The following is a 16,014-nucleotide window of genomic DNA, read 5'->3' as shown; positions in this document are numbered from 1 at the left end:
GTTATGTAATGGATATAAGTATTTTAGTTACATGTACGAGATGAAATGTACGATTTGATCTCAACTGAATTGACAAATACGATCAATAGAATAATACAATATTTTGACAGTATTTTTTGACATATTACTTTTGCCTTTACCACCCATAAAAGGGCCTCCTTTGAGCTTTATCAAAGTAGAGTAGACCTTTCCCTCTGACTTTCCCTTACTTTCTCTGCAAGTCAAATCCTATCACCTAGGGCATCAATCTGTTCAAAATCAGATCCTCAATCCGCTCCTTTATTTATTTATTTTAATGTTTTGTTTTAAAACCAAAGATCCGATTTTAAAGATCCACGCCTGACCTAGTAATAGCATCAAGGGAAACAGACTATCCTGTTTTAGGCAGAATGTTCCCGGAAAATGGCACGATAAACTGTTTTTACACAAACCAGACACCTATTCATTTTTTTAAAGGGGCATGGTCATGATTTTGGTCAAATTTTATTTTTCTGTTTCTATTATTTGCAATGCTTTAGGAATGCATTTCTAATGATCAAATGAAATTTGGTTGCCAGTCGTTGAGTTTTAAGCAAGATACAGGGCTCACTATTCTTCGTCATGTAAACAAGACTCGTGCCCTGTTTTTGTTTACCTAGGTTCAATATAATTCTTTTTTAAGCTGATATGTCTATCTTATTATTCATTTTAAGCATAAATAAACATTTCCTAACGATAAACACATTCATTTTAGATCTAAAACTGGAATTTTCACTTCAACATTCAAAATGTAAACAAAAGCCTTGTTTACATAGCGAAGAATTGTAAGCTAAATTTACTTGGTAATGTTCCTGCCCGACTGTGTTAAGTGCTAAATTGACTTGTTAACGTTTCTGCCTGATTGGACTAGGGATGAAGCTGACTTATTAATGAATCTGCCTGACTAAGTTAGGTTCTAAATTTACTTGGTAACGTTCCTGCCTGACTGAGTTAGGTGCTAAATTGACTTGGTAACGTTTCTGTCTAACTTAGCTAGGTTCTAAGTTGACCTGGTAACGTTTCTGTCCTACTGGGTAAGGGTCTTTATTGACTTGGTAAGGTTTCTGTCTGACTGGGTTAGGTTCAAAATTAACTTGGTAACGTCAAACGCATCAACAGTTGGTCTATTGCTGTTTTGGATGAATGCGACAAAAACGAGTTTACGTTTTCCTGAGTCATTCGACAAAGGGCATTTGATAACTTGAACAGTTGTTGAACATATTAGACTTCAGATCAGAAAACAAAACAGCAACATCATAAATGAAACCGAAAGAGGAAGTGATGAGGTGTTTAATGAATATGTACGGATAAAATCTCACTATGGCTAACCAATCTGAAAGCAATGATGAAGGTTAGTTAATTTCTCAAACATAGAAAATATTTCTGTGTGAGATGGTAAAAACTGAGTTTATCTAATTCTTATCTAATTTTGCACCTTTGTTTAGATTTTAACAATTTATCAAACAATTATGAAAATGTTGATACCATACATGATGAACCCGTGGAGTCAAGTGACCAGAATGGGACGATGGACAACTCCAGCCATTCTATAGAATATCAATCCCTGGTGTCGATGTCGGATATTGATAGAGTAAGTTTGCATGTCAAATAAAATAAGAGGAAGTGAATCATTTCATGCAAGTCATGCATGTATTACTATATTGTGGAATCATCATTCTTCGTGGGGGGACTTATGTTCGTTGCTTTTGTGAATACCCCTTGCCCACGAATTTTCATCCCCATGAGTTTACATTGTAGCATTTGTTTTATACTTATTACAATTATCCCGAATCTGCTATCAACGAACCAGAAAAAAATGTTGGCTGTCCACAAACATTGACCCCCACGAATAAAAATTATTCCACAGTATTTCAATTTGTGTTGTTTTTTTCACAGCAACCCCAGATAAATACTGGTGAACTTGTGACAGGTCCAACCATAAACATGGGTGGGATGCCTGGTGCCAGTGCCAATCTTACCCTAGGAGCCACTGGAGCTCAACAGCCTCCAACTGCTGATCCTGAGAAACATAAACTTATCCAACACACCAGTGGAGAGGTGTGTTCTCTACCTCACTGCAGAACAAAGGTTAATGACTTAAATCACATGACAACTTGCAATGCTGGAAAGTCCTGTCAAGGTAAAATTCATTTAGGTGAAATTAAAAAGTTATTTACATGTGACATACGTATTGTTTATTGTTCGAGTATTTTTAATCAAGTGCAACCCATATGGAGGTATCATATGAAACAAAGGAAAATTGTTTTTTTTTTAAAGATAAGTAAAAACCATATATTTACCTTTTCACATAATTCTACTCAATAGACATTTAGTAATAGAGTCTATAGACATGATTTGCACACATTTACATTTGTTTAGATAATCAAGGTTCTCCATTATCTGAATTTACTTTTTATACACTTTTCCAGAGATCAATGACAGTTTGTGTTAATGACAGAAAGTATCAAGTATAAGGAAAACATATACATTATTGTTGTTCATTGATTGATTATTTCCTCATTCATAGATAATAACCAATCAATTTCTAGTATATCACTGTAATAATAGGAAAAAACCACTCTATCATGGGTTTTTTCTGAAGTATACATTTAGGTTAAATACAAAGAGTACTAATGATATTGAGTAATACAGTATTTAATGCAATAGTTTTAGCAAAATTAAATAAGCAAATAAATGGTTAACAAACCAGTTTCATAAGATACAAGATACTTTGGTCATCGTGATGAGATATTTTAAATTGGATGTACAACAGAAAGAAAAAAAATCATATATAAATATATATATATATATATATATATGATCCAAATCACAAAAGTATTTTCTCAGTGTCCGGTAAAAATATAATAAAAGGAAAAACAGGGGAAATTTAAAAAACAAAAAAACAAAAACATGTTTTGCAGTAAGTGTTGGGTTTTTTTCCTTAATATATATATATATATATATATATATATATATTTATATATATATATATATATATATATTACTTAACTTGCATTTTTCTGTTTAGATGCTCATTGTGCGTCGTCAAGACAAACAATAACACATTGGATATATTGCACCGGAAATGACTGTCCTGTGTGTTTGCCATCGAAGCATGCCCAAAAGACAGACAAGACTAGACAGAATTTATCTAATCCAAGTGGTTAGTATTAAAACTGCAAAAAATGATATTTCCTGAGAAAGATATATTGTTTTGTTTTTACAATGGTCGCTACCGTCAAAGCCAGAATGAACCATCAAGTTCAATTGTTCTGGGAATGGTCCACTCTATACATGTAGTTAGAATGTGATACAATTTAACAATGTAAACATTTTTATTGGCATCTAAATAAAGGATATCATTTAATAAACACTAAACTAATAAATGTTTTAGAATGCAGTAATAAAATGATATAAGTATATTCAGACTGATTTAAACTGAATACATCGTGATTCGGTTTTCGATTGTAGTAAGAACACGTGAGGATTTGTCATTAAAAATAGGAGACATATCTTTGCGTTATGATAAAATAAAGTTTTGATTCATTCCGTTTCTTGTTCAGATTTTAACGATTCGTTCAACATGCATGATAATGTAAATACGCTTGATGACGAACTCGTGGGGTCAAGTGACCAAAATGGGAGGATGACCAACTCTGGCTACTCTATAGAATATCCATCCAGGATGCCGATGTTTCCGATAACAAATAAAGTCGTAGTAAGTATATTCTATAAATAGAGGTTAGGTCATTAAAAGAACACTGAATGTGACTATCACTCGATCTTGTGTACACGTCGTGGAAAGTTTCGTATCAAACAAATATAAATGGATACGAAATTGTTTCATGCAAGTCACGCATGATCAATTTTGAAATTATTTTTCAATTTGTGTTTTGTTTAAATTCACAGCAACCCCAGATGAACCCTGGTGGAATAGTGGCAGGTCCAACCACGTACATAGGTGGGATTCCAGGTGCCAGTGCCAATCTTACCCCAGGAGCCACTGGAACTCAACAGCCTCCAACTGCTGACCCTGAGAAACGTAAACTTATCCAGCGACAACTAGTGCTGTTGCTGCATGCCGACAAATGTCAGAGACGTCAGCAGACCAATGGAGAGGTTTGTTCTCTACCTCACTGCAGAACAATGAAGAACGTGCTAAATCACATGACGACTTGCAATGCTGGGAAGTCCTGTCGAGGTGAAAATGCAATTCACTTTATAAAATTTTATAAACAAATATTACTTACCCATGGTTTTTTTAATTTGCTGCAGGGTGTTTGGTCAATACAACCAGTTCTTTTTCAGTGAACTAGTCCATTGACAATGTGGACTAAAAAAGTTTGTATTTATAACATACATATTTAACTAAATTCTATTAAATTGCACTCCCAGCATTCTACCAAATTCACATTTTAAAAGAATATAAAGAAATATTGAAGATATATTCAGCGTTCTCCAGTACCTAAAACTTGTACTACAGCAAATCCAAAACATATATAAGGATACCATATACAACACTTTCATTTACGATATTTTTATTGTTAAATAATTTTCCTTGAATTCCTGGTAGACACTGGAAAATATGTAGTGAGTAGTGACACATCATAATAAGGTGTACTAAATTTACAGGCACGTAGCATTATCCCCCCCCCCCCCCCCCACGAAATATTGAAGGTTGCCTTTTTTCTCTTTTGTTGTTTTTCTGTTTTTTTGTTTTTAGCTGGGCTCTGCTGAAAGCAGGGTCCTGGCTGTAGGCAGGCAAATTGACAATGTTACTATATTTAGCACAACTTAAAAAGTAAACAAAAACCCGAACAGCGTCAAAGTAAAAGCTTCCGCTTTACCAAGCAGTTACACAAAGAGCTACGTTTTGTCAAAAGTGTTGGCATTTTGTTTCTTTTTTTTTAATTTCGAGAGAATTGTCTATCTTTTTTGGTTTTCTTATTAATAACGTGTTTTAAAAACAAGACTTTGCATTTTGGACACATACAATGCGCATGAATTTCCATGAAATACATTTCTGCGCGTTAAAGAAATGGGGATCGAATATATAACACTTGTAGCAAAATTCAAGGCAGCAACTGTTGAATTTTTTTCTACTAGACAGACATATTTTTGTTTATAGCCGCTTACAAAATTTGGTCGCTCTCTGACGCTTTGCCGACATTAAAAGCATGAGAGAAAGAGAAAGAGAAAGATAGAGAGATATTTTCAGTCTTAACTACACAATACGCATTAAGACACACCAAAAGAGCCCGGCTTTCAGTATTTCAGTACTTTGACTTTTGTGGCTTGTCCGGATTTTTTGGAATGAGTCTGCTCCCCCCCCCCTTTTTTTTTTTTTTATAAAATCGATGCTACGTGCCCGATTTATTCAGTTAATTGAGGCAGAGAGATATGTTATTGTACTAGTGTGTCGAGATAAAATGATTCATGTAGATTCCTATTTTGGGTGTTGTAATTTGATGTCCAGATGACAATTCTCCTAAGGTTTACATTACGACTACATACATGGTGTATTTCGAGAAATTTAAAAAATACTAATTAAACAACATGTTTGTTCTGAGGTCAAATTTGCGGCTGCATTTGTTCTGCAAACCAAATGTTCATTAAATGCAATGTCATACTATCATATTTCTGGATCTTCTAGTAAAAAGAAAAACGAATATTTTTTTTAAAAACTTTTAGTTGCTCATTGTGCGTCATCTAGACAGATAATAACACATTGGAAGAACTGCACCAGAGATGACTGTCCTGTGTGTCTGCCATTAAAGCATGCCCAAAAGACAGACAGGACTGGGCAGAATCCATCCAATCCAAGTTGTAAGGAAACATCCAAACACTCAAATGCAACCGATTGTACTAATTGAAAGTTCACAAAATATATGTTATTAACTTATTTGTAGGGTACACAACTCCACCTAGTATGGATCAACATAAGTCCCAGCATATAGCAGTAAACACGAACAGTTATTTTAAGGAATGGCATCAAAGTGTGACGCTGGACATTAGACACCACCTTGTTGTCAAAGTGTATGTGTAAAGTAGTTCAGTTACAGATATTTCAGCAGCTTCATGCACTGTAGAATCATTTAAATTTGTGTATTATGGGTTATTCGCTTATTTGTATGGAGGTAATTTCGTGGATGCCTTGGTTTTCAGCCCAGTAAGAAAACTAACACTTTCAAAATTCGTTTTCGTCAAGGATGTTTATTCGTGGGAGAGGGCTATCTATGAATGCAACAAAAAGTGAGCTACTTCGAGTTCTAATGATTTCCCAGTATATGATAGTCATATTTAACCAAGCCCATATATATTTCAGGATTAAAGAAATATTTCCTAATCCTGGCCCTGTTGCTCTTATGGATAAGAGAATGAACAACTTAGTGGCCTATGTTAGGAGAGTGGAAGGAGATATGTATGATACAGCAAATAGCCGGGTAAGACTTTTACAAAAATCCACGACACTGCTTACCGTACTTTGAATGACTCTTACTGTAATTTTGTTTAGGCGGAGTACTTATATATACTGGCTGAAAAGATTTTTAAAATCCAGAAAGAACTGGAGGAGCGTATTCATTAGGATACAGGAACAAGGCAGGAGCAAGAGGCAAAGTATGAATGCATTACAAATAAGAACATGAAATTCGAGATATTCTCCAATACTTTTATCTTCTAATTTTTTTTAACTCCAGGACATGGCAATTTGGTAGAGAACCTGCTTAAAAGTTAAACGTAGCGCTTGTGGTATTCAGGGATTTTTTATATCAATTGGGAAGAGCACCTGCAATTGCAGTCCGAATTAAAGAGTCGAGTATGCGTCGATTAGAAATATTCATTAAAATGGAGAGACATGACGTGACATAACTTGTCGATTCTCTGAAAGATTTAAATGTAATTTTACAAACAGCACTCACAAACATTTATACTACAAAATTAAGAAACATATATATGTTTTTAAAAGTTAAAAATAAAATAAAAATGTGTACAGACGTAACAGTAGCTCAACAATCTTGCATATGTAGCATAAAATAATCACAAAAACAAGGAATAAAAGGCATTAAAATACTTTATACAGGGTCAAATTTTGAACAAATACTCAGAGTTTTAGCCATAAGCACTTGTTTCTGGTATAAGTTTACCCCACAGTATATGTCTACTACAAGATAATCTTTATTGAAGAATAAATTGCTTTGGTTTTAGCACATCTAATCTGATAGCTCGTGTAAGCTTTTTAAACGACAACAAATTACGAAGACCTCAAATCTAGATTAAGCCTTTGCAATGCTAAAGCCAGCATGGAGTTCCATAGCTGCAGGTCTGTATAGCTCCCGGTCTGAAAAAATTCGGATGGACGACCTGGGAGCTACAGTGCCTCCCATAGTAAAAAAACTGCAATTTACGGCGCACAAATTATTGCGCTAGTTTTGGACTAATTAACCTTATTTTCTTCGTAACAGGAGAAGAAAAAGGATGAAATAGCTAAAAGTATTGGAAAGACATGAAATGAGGCAAAATAACAGCATAAAATAGAGTAAAATGGAAGACTAAAGCATACCTGGCGCAGACTACCAATTTTTGACCTAGAGAAAACTGACCTAGGGAGAGTCAAAACGTATTGCAAACGTATGACACAGGTAGATAGAAAGCCACAGTAGCCGCCTTATGTTCCATGTGACGCAGAGCATTGAAAGAAATTTATTGGGGCTCGACACTAAAATTTATTATTTGATGGATCTATTAAGTATTTTTTCTGAATTGTGATTTCATTCGTAAAAATCGGTATAAGGTCTGAATTATTTTACTTTTTATTTTATATTGGTTTATTTAGATAAATTGTGATAACCCATTTAAGCGAAAACAATGTTCTTAAAATTTTGTATTAATCAATGCATCATATTATTCCTAAGTAATACATGTACAATTCTTATTTAAAAAGAGAACAAAGTTGGATTTTTTGATGTATAATCAGACTACTTGTGATCAATGAAATATGTGAGGCATGTATTTCCATCACCTAAAAGTTGTGCTATTAAAGAAAAAGTATTAATGCAAGTTGTAACCTTTTTCTATTTCATGAAAAAACCCAAAACTTTTGCGATCAAATGCGATAGAAACTCCTGTCAAGTAAAATGAATGAAGGCATATTCGTTTTATGATTTTCTCATAGCTGTAACCTGTTTTGTATTTTGTTGGGGGGTTTTTTGTCCTAAAAGAAGCACTGGTGTTTGCAATGCAGACTAATGATCCTTTTATATCAAATACTTTATTACAATTGTAAATCATATACCTGGAATATCCTCCAATGCCCACAAATTGTACGTATACTATACAAGTTCGTTCATATTGCTCCCAACTAAAGGGTTCTCTTTTTATGGGTTTTCATAATATAATTAACGAAAGAGATTAAAGAACTATATATGATATGAGTTAAATTTGGCCCCCATAATTCGCCATTTTTTAAAGTGTTTCGGGTACAATGAAAATGTATGTTATATTTGAGAAGAGTTGATGTAGAATATATTTTTCACCTATTTAATTTTTTTTTTGCACTCACTGGCAGTATATGACGTCAGAAGTGATGCTATTTCTATAATTCAATCAAAATCAGTCAAAAATTGACATTTTTCTTTGGCCTATATTTTTATAAATTGGAAATATAGAGCTCAGGCTTGAACAAGGAACATTTTTTTGTCAGTTATTAGTCTTGACTAGATACATCTCTGATTAAAATATTTGGTTTGTCCAAACATGCGCTCTATGTTTTCTGAAAGAAAAACTGCTCGAAAACAATCTGTTTCATGCTAAAAATGCAAAAATGGCGGGAAAAGGTTTTCTTTACTATGTCATATTTCTAAATTGTGGGCAGCTGAATCAAAATGAACATTATGTAAAAACATCACATATATATATATGTACAAAGAAAACAAAGAATTACAGTAAAATGATGATGTTCATTTTAGGGGTTCATTTTAGGCCCATATTATACTAGTATATAGTCCTTTATGGAAGTTGGTGAGTTCAGGCTTTTATCTTGAGAATATTTTATAAATGAAAAAAGTTAAAAGGGTTTATAGTAGTAATATAAAAATTTCTTTACCTCTCGTACTTCTGGACATGGGGATAACCCCATTCCTCCCTCCCTTTTAATAGAAAAGTATATACTTTGTTATCACCGGGTCTCATCTCAATTTTCATTCTCCGAACGCCTACTGCCCAATTATCATTATTCATTTATACTGGGCAATTATGGGGCTTTTCAGTAGTTTACTGCCACTACATTTTTTAAATTAAAAAATCCGAGCAGCAACAATTTCATTTACACATGACTGCAAATAAACATTCTACGCATCAATGGCAACGTATTGCTGCATTCAAACACCCTCTGTGTAATTTTCAACCGGTCGAATTTAAAATAATTTTTTTAAGCACGGCCAATACACGTAGAGATGATCTCTCAGTGAGTTAAACTGGACAAGATTACGGAAAACATAATTCGTAGCCCAACATACAGTACATCATTAAATTATATTCTCCACACGGATAGTTTACTTTATTTAAGAGATTACGTATAGTCCCTACAACCACATCATCGCAAACCATGACCAATTTGAGAGAGCAAGCGGACTCCGGACCGTGGCCTGAGACGATGCCACGTCAGGTGAGGTACATTGATAAATAAGGCAGTGCTTTTGTTATAGGTTTGCCGAATTCTCACCGCAAATTCTACCAAAGACAATAAAATAAAGGTTCAAGATACACAGTTTACGCTCAAATTAAGGACCTGCTCTTCAATGCATAATATCATTTGGTACTTTTGCATACATGTAGTTCTCCGCCAATTGATCGATTATATAACAAAAACAACAAATTAACACTGTATAAAATAATTTGCAAGTAATTCGTTACGCTAGAAAAAAAACCAAAGTAACTTTAAACCGATTACATTTATTTTCCTCAAATAGATTTTAATTCCCATGTAAACATGGCACATACTCGACGTAGAAAATGAATTTCTGTATATAGCAAAATTTTCTTCTAAAAAAAAAATAGGAAGTGAAAAGAGTGTCCCAATAAAGATTTATTCATATTCAATAATTTGGTTGAAAATATTAGCCATTTTCCGATAATTGGAACTTTTTGGATAGTTAGATTGTGCAGCCACGATCTTTGTTTTGAGAAATATCCGTCCGCCATTTATAAAGTGAAATAAATTGTCCAGATGTTTACGACGAAGCAGAAATAAACAAGCCTTGAAAATTTTAGAGTTTATTCTAAAGCCTATCAGAAGCATAACAATATAAAAACTACTAATTAAAATGTGAAGTCACTTCAAACGTGTGCAATATATATATCAACCCTTATATAGAAAAAATAATGCTTTTCTATCCATCTAGTAATAAGTTTTAAAATCATCCTATGGCTTTAATGAAAATATCATATCTTTAAGGTACTACTTTCATTTCAAAACTTTACATCAGTTGGTTAAATAGATATTGCTGTTTAACCTTTCTTAAGCTAATAAATATGTAACCATCAAGGGTTAACATCAAATCTATTGAATTTTCATATATGCTTCAAATTGTTTTTAAAGTTAATGCATCAACACAATACTCTATCCCACAAACAACTGAAACACAAAAATAAGCCATAAATAATGGAAGAAAAAAGGTTTTACCCTATTATATATTTATATGAATTGTACATACAAGTTCCTGGCTACTTTTAATATCGACACAGAGTGACTAGAATGGTAAGAGCATGCAGTAAGTATCTACAGATTATAGAACTGGTATGTGGGTGGTTTGTTCTCAGTTAACAAGGTACTAATATGTAGACAACAGTTGAAATACAACAGCGAGCATTAACAGAAAACTTTTTTCTGGGTTATTGTTAAAATGAGGTCCTTATGGATCCAAACTAATTTAATTATGCTTGGCCATTTTTATGTTTTGTGTTACTTTTATTTGGTAAGTGAAAGTAAATTAAACATGTCAATCTTACTATACTTTTACTTAACAATTCCGTTAGATTCTCTCTTATTTTAGAAACTTAGACGTCTTAATTAATTAATTGTATTAATAAAATATAGTTTAATCTGATTAGTACTTAAATTCATTGCTATGTGAATTAAATACTCGGAAAATGAACTTTCTCAGTAAGTAATTTTAAAGTAAAAGTCCCAACATCTTTTCAAATGAAATAAATTGGTGTTGTGTTATGTATAAAAGCTACCAGGTAATTTGAAATTTGATAAAGCTGTGAATATGGAGCAGGTTGTCTGCAATAAAGATGAGAGTCTGTTCTTGTAGAAAAATACTCATATTAACAAAGCAGTTGCAGCCACAAAATATGGATGACCTCTGAATTCTATTGTAAAAATATATATATAACTAAAATGAGTTAGAGAAATTCTAAAGTTATAAATATCAAGATATTTACAAGAAATAAAGAATTATAATAATTCAAAATGGTGGCCCCAAGTAACCTGTTTATATAAAAGAAATATTGGATAAAACACACAGCAAACTATGGATTTAGGATAAAAGACAGTTTGGGTGCTCAAACACAGAGAAAATAAAAGGAGTGTCCGAATTATTATCATGAATTAACTTATTTTGTGAAATTTGTTCAACAGTGGGTATTTTTGAAATACTAGGTTTGACCAAATGGTGAAACCGGTGAATGAAACAATTTGAAGTTTGACAATATGTACATCATGGCTTTACTTAACATGTTACAGCTCCAAAGATCCCCTACAGTACACAAAATATACCCAAAATACATAACTTACAGCAGCTTGACACACTGACACAAAGTTTTGATATAATAGTATCTACTATTTTAGGGGTTTGTTCTTTGATCAGTTTGTGGTAAAACAACAGGGTTACAAGGGTTCTCTCCAGTGTTAGTAGAATACACTAAACCAACAGACAAACAGACTAAATACAATACACCATGTAATATACAGAAATTGTTAGTCTCCCTACACAATAGTCACAAACACTGATCTACATTTCTAATATATTCATTACATAAGTGTCTTATTTATAGGTGTACAAAATCTTGATTCAACACACACACACACAACAGATGATAAAATATCACTAGAAATTCAGCATTACTTTGTAGGGTGACCAGAAATACAACTGTTTAGTCACATGACAAACAACACTGGATCAGGGATAGAAATCCCCCACCTTCCACTTTACACACACAACATGTAGGTTTTGTTTGAATATCAAAAAGTTGAACTGTTGCAGCATCAATTAATATATAGATATAAAGCAGCATACTAACCATTCTGCAGCTTCTCTACATTTTACAGCCATGGGATGCACAATGACATTTATAATGGAATCAACTGACAAAAATGGAGAATTCATATCACAATATCAAAATTTTCCATAAGTTGATTCAGGTAAAAAATGTAGAAAGAATTGTTTGCTATTTCAATGAACTTTGGTCTAAGTTTAGTTGAAAAGTATCTGAGAATATTCCTGACAACAGCATCAAGTTGTAGGTTTTTTAAATAGATTCATAAACTTGTTAATGGAGATCAACCCACTAACTACCCGTAGAAAAATCTGTCACATTTTTGTGAAAATGACAAATTCTGGAAATTCTTTCAATATCAAACACTATCACTATAAATATGTTGTTCATTTACTTCTAAAAAGGTAACATTTCCATTGAGTTCAGTTGAACTGCTCAATTCTACAGACCAGCTAAAAATCTGTACAGTTTCATTTAAAAACCAATTAGAAGTACATCAAGCAACGGAACTACTAAAACCCTATAGATAAATGCAAATGCCATAATCTTTACTGCCTCCTTTTTACTCCCAATAGGCCCCTTCTTTTTTGCCCTTCAGAAGGTATGTCTTCATGTCACCTTTTCCCTTCACCTGGATAGTTCCTCTGTACTCAAATTCGAACATTTCTTCCAGGAGTTGGAGGGATGCCTCGGGAACCTGGATCCTGTCTTTGACCCCTGTGGAGTACATACGACTAGAGATGTTGACCGTGTCGCCCCAAATGTCGTACAACAGTTTGGTGGTTCCTATAACGCCAGCTGTCACTTCACCATGATTGTACCCTATGTTAAGTATGAAGTCAAAATTAAACAAGCTCTCATTGAATCTCTTCACAACTTCCTGCATCTCTATGGAGAACTCCATCAGTGCAAAGAGATGGGCAGACGGATGCTTGTTGGCCATCCTGGATTGTGTGTTGAGACCAGAGGCGGCCATGAAGGTACTGGTGATAGTCTTTATTTTTTCTACATCCTTGAATCTATGTTGATTGAGCAAATCTTCATAGTCACTCACAAGTTCATTTAGCACTCTCAAATACTCCCTCCCTCCTTCATAAGACTCATCATAAAACTCATTAAAATTCACAATTGCAGCAAAAATCACTCCAACATCTTTATGGTTCTTGGAGTACTGACAATTCTCTCCTTTTAACTGTTCAGAGACATGCTTTGGAATAATGTTGTGCAGCAGCCAATCAGCTTGCTCCTTGTTCAGTTGCATCTGCTGTTTATTGGCTGAAGCCTGCTTGTCTCCATGGTAAGACAACCTATAGCTGATTTCAAATTCTCTGTTCAGGAAGAAAATTAGAACCAGTAACAGGACAATGTCCAAAATGATCTCAAATTTCAAGGGGTGGTCACCAGAAAATAGTGGTGGTAAAACGGTAGCACCTGTATCCATGACGGTTACAAACTTGGTGATGGTAATATCAGTGGTGTTGGAATAGCCGAAACTTCCATTGGTTAAAGGATTGTTTTCAGGTGCAGTTTCAAACATACACAACTGGACGTACAACAAAACCAGGATAACAACCCCTGCTAATGAGGCCACAATTGATTTGATCCAGGAACTGATCATGGTAAAGTTACAGTAGTGCAATAGAGCCATCACAATGCAGTAACAGAAGAAATAGTCCTGGGAAAGCTTGTTCATAGCGATCTCACACGACAGGTTAGAGTAGACGGCTACCACTGGAATACTGGTCACCATGGCACCCATCAGGTTCCTAAAGTACCATCCCGACATCAAATGCGAACAGCTGGGGCAGGAGTCCACCTTCCTCTCTCTGTATTTAACATCAGTGAAGGCCTGAATCATACAGAGAACCTCCAAAATTAGCGAGATAATAAAGACCAGAATCCATGGCAACTGTCTCTCGAAGATCAGGAAGCAGCAGACAGACGTGATGCAGAAGACAACGAAGGAGATGATGATCTCCAGCAGGGCCTGGTAGCGGGGGGAGGACACGGTGTTCTGGTTTTTGGTATCCTCCAGGTAGTGGTCACGGTAGTCTGTCTCCATCTCCGCATTGGTGAAGGCGAGGGTCAGGATGTTGATTGGCGGCCGGTAGAAGAACTCCTGGTTTGTCCTGTCTTCATTGATCAGGTTTATAATCTGTTTGTCGTTCATGTATTTACCATGTTCACTGTCTCTGGTGTCCTCTTCTGTGAAAACAAGAAAGAATATAACATTATGAATTTTAGCTTAGATTCTTTTCATTTATATAATATTCTGAAATCATTTTGAATTTTCAGATGCCTACATTTGTAGATTGTCAAGAACTACTGTATACAGGGAAATATTTGCACCTTCTTTAATGTTGGAACCACATGCTTTGATTAACAGTGCATGGGTAAAGTTCAAAATGGGGCTTAATTAAAAACTGAATTAAAGTTACTTCTTTATACCCAAAATTATGTTAAGGTGATTTTAAAATGGGGCAAAATCTTTCATTTTGAAAATAAGTAGTATGCATGTTTTTTTTTTTTTGCTTGTGACAAAAGCACTTGAAAACAAAAGCCTTGACTAGATACATCTCTGATTAAAATATTTGGTTTGTTCAAACATGCGCTCTATGTTTTCTGAAAGAAAAACTGCTCGAAAACAATCTGTTTCATGCTAAAAATGCAAAAATGGCGGGAAAAGGTTGTCTTTACGATGTCATATTTCTAAATTGTGGGCAGCTGAATCAAAATGAACATTATGTAAAAACATCACATATATATATGTACAAAGAAAACAAAGAATTACAGTAAAATGATGATGTTCATTTTAGGGGTTCATTTTAGGCCCATATTATACTAGTATATAGTCCTTTATGGAAGTTGGTGAGTTCAGGCTTTTATCTTGAGAATATTTTATAAATGAAAAAAGTTAAAAGGGTTTATAGTAGTAATATAAAAATTTCTTTACCTCTCGTACTTCTGGACATGGGGATAACCCCCTTCCTCCCTCCCTTTTAATAGAAAAGTATATACTTTGTTATCACCGGGTCTCATCTCAATTTTCATTCTCCGAACGCCTACTGCCCAATTATCATTATTCATTTATACTGGGCAATTATGGGGCTTTTCAGTAGTTTACTGCCACTACATTTTTTAAATTTAAAAATCCGAGCAGCAACAATTTCATTTACACATGACTGCAAATAAACATTCTACGCATCAATGGCAACGTATTGCTGCATTCAAACACCCTCTGTGTAATTTTCAACCGGTCGAATTTAAATTAATTTTTTTAAGCACGGCCAATACACGTAGAGATGATCTCTCAGTGAGTTAAACTGGACAAGATTACGGAAAACATAATTCGTAGCCCAACATACAGTACATCATTAAATTATATTCTCCACACGGATAGTTTACTTTATTTAAGAGATTACATATAGTCCCTACAACCACATCATCGCAAACCATGACCAATTTGAGAGAGCAAGCGGACTCCGGACCGTGGCCTGAGACGATGCCACGTCAGGTGAGGTACATTGATAAATAAGGCAGTGCTTTTGTTATAGGTTTGCCGAAGTCTCACCGCAAATTCTACCGAAGACAATAAAATAAAGGTTCAAGATACACAGTTTACGCTCAAATTAAGGACCTGCTCTTCAATGCATAATATCATTTGGTACTTTTGCATACATGTAGTTCTCCGCCATTTGATGCATTATATAACAAAAA

General features: G+C 34.2%; 2 protein-coding genes across 3 annotated transcripts; one reads left to right on the top strand and one right to left on the bottom strand.

Annotated features, from left to right (window-relative positions):
- The first annotated feature begins 1,090 nt into the window (after positions 1–1,090).
- Positions 1,091–8,165, top strand: LOC128192703 (histone acetyltransferase p300-like). 2 transcript variants are annotated; one of them, XM_052865599.1, is made up of 11 exons: positions 1,091–1,369; positions 1,464–1,609; positions 1,915–2,158; positions 3,047–3,181; positions 3,582–3,736; positions 3,928–4,219; positions 5,710–5,844; positions 5,928–6,054; positions 6,344–6,461; positions 6,533–6,636; positions 7,482–8,165. In XM_052865599.1, the coding sequence occupies exons 1-10, from the start codon at positions 1,339–1,341 to the stop codon at positions 6,602–6,604; spliced, it is 1,455 nt and encodes a 484-aa protein (XP_052721559.1). In that variant the 5' UTR covers positions 1,091–1,338; the 3' UTR covers positions 6,605–6,636; positions 7,482–8,165. The 2 variants fall into 2 exon arrangements, with proteins under 2 accessions (XP_052721559.1, XP_052721558.1); XM_052865598.1 differs by having other exon boundaries at positions 1,093–1,369; positions 6,717–8,165.
- Positions 8,166–10,274: 2,109 nt separating this feature from the next.
- On the bottom strand, positions 10,275–14,771 carry LOC128191476 (adenylate cyclase type 9-like). Its single transcript, XM_052863560.1, has one exon. It carries the CDS (start codon positions 14,465–14,467, stop codon positions 12,860–12,862), a length of 1,608 nt encoding a protein of 535 aa, XP_052719520.1. The 5' UTR covers positions 14,468–14,771; the 3' UTR covers positions 10,275–12,859.
- Positions 14,772–16,014: the final 1,243 nt, after the last annotated feature.

This window comes from Crassostrea angulata, chromosome 7 (genome assembly GCF_025612915.1).
Source record: "Crassostrea angulata isolate pt1a10 chromosome 7, ASM2561291v2, whole genome shotgun sequence".
Classification (NCBI taxonomy): domain Eukaryota; kingdom Metazoa; phylum Mollusca; class Bivalvia; order Ostreida; family Ostreidae; genus Magallana; species Magallana angulata.
The sequence above is the reverse complement of the archived record's forward strand: the minus strand, read 5'-3'. Positions and strand labels throughout refer to the sequence as shown.

Coding starts and splice junctions, on each gene's coding strand:
- LOC128192703 (XM_052865599.1), top strand. CDS start 1,339: ATGGCTAACCAATCTGAAAGCAATGATGAAG. Junction 3,182..3,581: donor GAATTTATCTAATCCAAGTG/GTTAGTATTAAA, acceptor TTTCTTGTTCAG/ATTTTAACGATTCGTTCAAC. Junction 6,462..6,532: donor ATGATACAGCAAATAGCCGG/GTAAGACTTTTA, acceptor AATTTTGTTTAG/GCGGAGTACTTATATATACT.
- LOC128191476 (XM_052863560.1), bottom strand. CDS start 14,467: ATGAACGACAAACAGATTATAAACCTGATCAATGAAGACAGGACAAAC.